The sequence below is a fragment of the Epithele typhae genome (assembly GCF_022376455.1).
Source record: "Epithele typhae strain CBS 203.58 chromosome Unknown BXZ73scaffold_580, whole genome shotgun sequence".
NCBI classification, from domain to species: Eukaryota; Fungi; Basidiomycota; class Agaricomycetes; order Polyporales; family Epitheliaceae; genus Epithele; species Epithele typhae.
The window spans coordinates 1-6,263 of record NW_025954771.1 but is presented as its reverse complement, the minus strand read 5'-3'; the positions used below and the strand labels follow the sequence as shown (position 1 = coordinate 6,263).

Below are 6,263 nucleotides of genomic sequence, written 5' to 3'. Positions count from 1 at the left end.
GCTAGAAACTTTCTTGAACGAGTCGAGCTCGGTGAAGACGTATACAACGTGTTCCACGGCCTGGGCATCGAGCTCGACGACCTTGGCCGCTCCGCACGCATCGGGGATGACACAAGATTGTCTACTTCCCGAATGGCACAACGCTGCCAACGTGGCACTCGTCTCATCTCGCTACCAAAGCGAGCGAACATCAACTGCTCACAATAGGGTTTATTTTGCGGATCAATCTGAATACCTAGACCATGAGCAATCCGCTCTGGCACATCCTTCACACCTGCAGGTTCCAGGCCAACCATCAGATGCCATGCTTCCTTCGACCCGCTACCACAGCGAGCAGGTGCAGCCCGCTTATGGAAGCAATTTTGCGGGTACTTCACCACACCCAGACCACGCGCAATCCATTCCGCGTCTTTCACGCTTCCAGATCCAACCATGGAACTTCGCCGCCTCACCATCAGGCTCGACTAGCTACTATCGCAGCGAGCACATGCAGCGTGCTTACAGGGCCGATTTTGGGAGTCTCTCGTCGCACTCTGGACACGTACAATCCGTCTCACACCCTTCAGACTTCCAGGCGCAGCAAGAACTACCACGTATGCCATCACAGCAAAGCTTCTATCTATCGCAGTTGTCATCGGCAGGTTTCTTCGGTGCGGGAAGTCCAGAACCCCATCCGACTCACTTCATGCATCCGCCCCCTGCCAGCACACTGGCCATGAGTTACTCCAATTCACATGGCTATTCAGTACCGTCGGCGCAGGGCTTCGGTCAGCAACTGCGATCTCCAAATCCACATCTACGTCCGGCGCCAATGTATCGGCCCGACTCGTCGCTGCGCCCGCTGGGTGCCGGTGTAGCACACCCATACCAGCAGCCTCACAGACAGAGTGTCTTCCAAGCCTCTGATGACTCTCACCATTCATTCGGTAGACCGTTCATTCGCCCTCCCGACACCACGCAAACTCAAGTTTGGGAAGCATCTTCGTCGGATGCATATCACAGCTATGAACACGATGTAAACTACGTTCAGAATCCGGGAAGCCTTCTTTAATATGTAGTTCTTTGACATAAAAAATAGTGCTTCTTGCATGTTCTTCAAAGCCTTGAGGAATGTGCTCACTTTCGACTCCAACACTTACGTCTTGGCGCATTTTACGGGGCAGGCAAATACAGACAAACAAGACACTTCTCCAGCGCGCGTCGTGGATGTCCTCCCCCCCTCCGTCCACCGTCATGTCCCTTGTCTGCACCGGCCTGTGCTTTGCTCTCATCCCATGCTTAGCATCTTCGAGCGCGCCACCGCAAACCCGCCCCCGTCCACGCAAGGACGAGATCAAGATGCTGCGACTCCTGGGGGCCCCGACGCTCCCCTCAGCCCCGTCCGCAACGAACTCCGAGGTGAATTGGAGCGGACCCCGCTTTTCCTCGACTCTCCTATCATGAATGTCGCTCTACGACGCCCACGACCCAGCGACGACAACTACACTGAGGTTCAGCGAAAGCGTCACAGAGACGAAGCGAACGCGGTCGCCACTAGCGCTGGGGTTGACCGGGAGGAGCTGATGCGCTTTGCAGAGGTCAGTCGTTTGCTCATCTCTCTGCCAACTGGTGCAGTTAACAACCATTACCTAGCTCCCAAGTCCTGCCCACATGTTAATCCATCTCAAGGCTGATTCCATGCTGAGCAGGAAGCATGATCGCCGGGACGATCTCCTTAAGCACGTCATGACGGGCGACTTCGAGGTGAGTTATCCATTTCATAGCACGTGCCGCAAGGCTGAGCACAATTGTCGCGACAACCGATATGGCAGATCTCACTCTCCTACCGCATTCAAGTATGCTTCTTGGCTCCCAATATTCCTTCTTACCTCGACCAGACGCAAGACAGAGTCACGGTATGTGTCTAGCATCTTGAATCCCGCTTGAGCCAATCGCCCCACTCCAGAATCTCATGAGGATGCATCCTGGGAGTATGGGCCTCCCTCTTGACATCCACGAACACTACGGCGTGTTCGAGAAGGCCGCTGGGAAGGTTGCTTTATTGAATGCACGAGCTCGTGGGGTCATTCGCCAGAAGGTGAGTACGCTCCAGCTTGACGGGCTTCCAGTACTTATCGTCCTGAGCACAGATCTTGAAATCGCTCGGCTCTAAGTTGCCGCCTGGAGTCAAGCATGACTGGAAGATCGGGAAACCGAAGAATCTCGTACAGCTGGCGCAGTCGTTGATTCCCAAGAACACCTCGGTCGCGATAACCAATGCCCATTTGCTCAGGTTTGCTGTGCTGGTACGTTTCGCACTTCATCAATATTACTCTCCAGTGCTGACATCGAATTGTAGCGGCAGTTGGTGGTCGATTTCTTCACCGGTCTGCATGAGGTGCACAAGTGCCCCAACCACGCACCTTCTCAGCCGTCGCCCACCCCCACAACCGGCAGTGACGGCAACGACAACGGCAACGGCAACGGCAACGACGAGCAGGGTGCGTCCGGCACCTCCAACACGAATGAACGCCGCTCTGTGCCCCCGACTGCTGGCGACAATTCTCAAGCACCTCAAGCACCCGCGGTGGGCGAATATGACCATAACCAGCTCTGGAAATATATCGATGCCCAGTTGAACCACCAGAGGAGTCACATCAGCTACCTCTACAAGGACGACAACGAGAATCAGGCCCGTGCGTGGCAGAGGTCAGGATCCGGTCTATAGTGTTACTTTTCGGACACTGATTCGATTTCGATGCAGGTATCTCAATGAGCAGCTGCAATCCGATCTCGAGAAGTACAAGCCCAAAGGCGCTGGGTCCTCTCCGCTCACCGTTGTCGAGTCGACCCCATTCCCATGGCAAGAGACCATCGAGCAGGCCATGCTGTGGTACGACTGAGTTGTCCACTCGTCGACTTGTTCCTCAGAGCTCTGAGTCTCGACGATCGCGTCCAACGGTACATGCCTTCAGTGTCAGAGTCCATATCCCTTCATCACGCCGACTCCGTATAGCATCTCCTTAATCACACTGTGTACACGCCACCATACCTCCCCGCACATGCTCCGTCCATCCTACATCACTTGCACTATTATCGCTTTCAGTACGTAGCTTTCTCGCATCTGCACACTGCATACTGCCTGCATGCTCCCTCTGATCGTCGCACGATACTGCATACCATTCCCGATAATACACCTGCTAGTACCGTTTCTACATGCTCACTATCATGCCATGTGCGCGGTGCCCTCTTGGTAATGTCATGACTGGGACATTTCAGTCGGGGTTCTGACGGTATGTCCTGGGGCTCATCACTAGACACGGTGCCGACACACCACAGTGATGGAGCGATGTCCATTCAGAATGTTTCACGCGACAAGTACAAAAACATAGGTGCGGCAGTTCCAGTCTGACACGAGTGGGGAATCAGAACGATCTCGTGAGATATTTCCGCTACCGGATGTCCTGAGTTATATCCGACCATTGGGCGTGTAGAGAACTACGGAGCGTCCGTAGCTCCGCATTTCCTTACGGAACGTCATCCACTGACTCAAGTGTTCGTCACAGATGCGGTCACCCGGCGCCCAGTCGAGACCATGTAAGGTGAGATCTAGGCTTCCCTCGGTGGGATCCGTACAACTTGCATACTCAAGATCGGACGCAGCTTGCGCTGGGGGAGCACGACACTTCACACATAGGTTTGTGAGGAGCCACCCTAGCTAAGTCTATTATTTCACGATTTTCGGTGGAGGGATGGAGCGCAATTCGCGTTTGTCCTCCAAACGCTGGGCCACGCGCGGGAAGCGTGGTAAGCCGGTTTAAATACAAGTGTGGTATTTGTCGTTAAGTAAATCTTAATCCCCTGCGCTTTATCGGAAGACCCGACGCCGAGGCGCCCCGCCCCGCCCTGGAGGACTGCGATTGCGGACGGAGATGACGGGACGGCGGGGGACGGAGTGCTCAGCGGAGAGCCTGAAAGAGGGGCGTTCCCCCTGCTCGAACTACTCCGGCGCGCGAGTCGCTCCAGGCCGCTCCTGGTCCGGGGAGCATCGCCTGGACAGAGACAGAAACCAAGGGGGAAGAACTCACCTCTCTCAGGCTTGCGAGTGTACGGAGGGGAGGTCTGAGATCTTAGGACCGGCGGCGGGTGGAAGAGGAGGGTTGGGTGTTCATGAGACCCGAAGTCAAACCGACGTCATCGTGGGCCCGAGCAGGGTACGGCGACCAAGGCGGGGTGCGCCAGTGACGCCTCTCTCATCATCTCGTAGACCCCCACCCTCGTCGAGCAGCCGTTCCTTGTCGAGCCGCCATTCCCTCTCAAGTTTACTCTGCACGGTACCCACAAAAGGAATCAGACGTACCAGCGCGAGCGTGCGACTTTACCGCAGTTCTGTAGGACGGAAAAAAGGTGCGCTGCTCAGCTCGAAATTGCGATATGGGGACCTGGACTGGAGGGTTACGATTCACCTATGTTTCGATCTCCAAAGCATCACTATTCTTTCAACGAGGGAGCTGCATGCGGGGTGGTCTGTCAAACCAAAGAAGCAACGGTGCGTGTCAACGGCCCCGCTCTCAGTCCTCCTGTCGACGATGACAATGTCATCGACACATCTCAGCGCATCCTCCAACAGTTGTAATTCGACCCACCTGACATTAAAATTGGGATCATCGTCTGGGTTTCCTCTCGGCTTGCTCTGTAGTTCTGAAGGGAAGAACTTGGGAAGGGTTGGAAGTATTCGACAGATAACACGTCAGCTAAGTGGTTCGCTCTTTCAAACCATGAAGCCCTTCTTCTCTGCCCATCTCCTTCCAGAGACGTAACACCAGACATGGGGACATCGGAGGTATCCGAATAAACATTTGGGGAGAATCGATATGACACGTACCATCGCTGCGTTCCGCCGCAGTGCAAATATCGCTGCATAAAATCGTCGCGGAACGGAGGTATTCGACAGAGACAACACGTGAGCTAAGTGGTTCTCACTTTCAAACCATGACGCCCTTCTTCTCTGCCCATCCTCTTCCAGGGATGTGTCGCCAGACATGGGGACATCGGAGGTATCCGAATAAACATTTAGGGAAACTCGATATGACACGTACCTCTACCAGTGTCTTCCACCACAGTGCAGATATCACTGCATAAAACTTTGGCGTCGCGTTTATATATTGGTCGGACGCGCATGTGTTCACATTGCAAGTAGGAGCAGCAACGAGCAGCAACGAATGGACGAGAAGATAATGCACGAGCAAAGTCAACTGATTAACATGAATTGGTCACGATTGGGAAGACGCACCCCACTGTCCCTCGAGCAGATAAAATGCATGAGTAAGCTATCGAGTCTTGTTGCTGTCTGGCGTGATCTCATGAAGACGTTATTGCGGTAAAGGCAACAGGAGTGAGTCCGTTTGCTGGGCGTGACCGACCAGCGTCGGCGGGGTCACTTCGAGTTGGGGTCCAGACGATGTCAGCAAATCTTGAGCACTCTGTTCACCCGGCACTCCTTCAGTCTTTGATCCATTTGCATCGGGCGACATCGGGCGACGAAATCGTGCTGGGAGACCAAGACGAGACCGAGGTTGACCTGGGGGGGAGGAGAACAAGCCGAGCGAGCGACCTCGCGCCTCCATTTTCCAACCCTCCGATTATGGCAACTCCCCTCCCCCTCCGGAGCTGCTCCCTCCCCCCACCCCCGAGTCCTGGTACTACTGCAACATCACCCGACCCCCATCGCGGCTCTGGATGGTCCATTTTCTGCCCACATCCTCGACGTTCTCCCCGCGGCGACGCCCTATCCCCACCATCGATCGGAGCAAATCCTTCTCCATCGTTGTCTTCTCTGCCCTCAGCCTGCATGCCTCGCGTCCACCGCGCACCCATGTGGAGCGCGACGTGTGGGCCGTGCGAGGGGGTTTAGGGCAGCAATGCGCACAGAAGAAGCTGCAGGTCAAGCCAGGAATTCCCCCGCACCCGTGTCCATGTCGACGGGGACTAGGATCTGCATGCCGAGTCGAGGGAAGAGGAGGAGGGGATTGACGGTCTCTTTTGCGCGTACGTACTTCGACCGCTCTTCCGCCCTACACGCTGGTGCACGCACGAAGGCTTCGCGGGCGACATTGGAGCTCACATTCACGGCTGCACTTGACGTACCGGGAAAAGAGACGGCGAGGGGCTAGCTTCTGAAGGTCTCGACACTCCGCTCGCCATCGGCCGTGGTCCGTTCCAGAGCGCGTACCTCATGTGCAAGGTGCGCCAGGCCGCCGAGCTGTGAGCTCCCCTCGAACTCT

General features: G+C 55.5%; 1 protein-coding gene across 1 annotated transcript; it reads right to left on the bottom strand.

Annotated features, from left to right (window-relative positions):
• Nucleotides 1-3,711: 3,711 nt before the first annotated feature.
• BXZ73DRAFT_85670 (uncharacterized protein) lies at nt 3,712-5,023 on the bottom strand (the record flags this gene model as incomplete). The annotated part of the gene is made up of 7 exons (XM_048024027.1): nt 3,712-4,031; nt 4,068-4,108; nt 4,173-4,306; nt 4,340-4,355; nt 4,626-4,693; nt 4,865-4,896; nt 4,963-5,023. 7 exons carry the CDS (start codon nt 5,021-5,023, stop codon nt 3,712-3,714), a joined length of 672 nt encoding a protein of 223 aa, XP_047870491.1.
• Between the last annotated feature and the right edge of the window lie 1,240 nt (nt 5,024-6,263).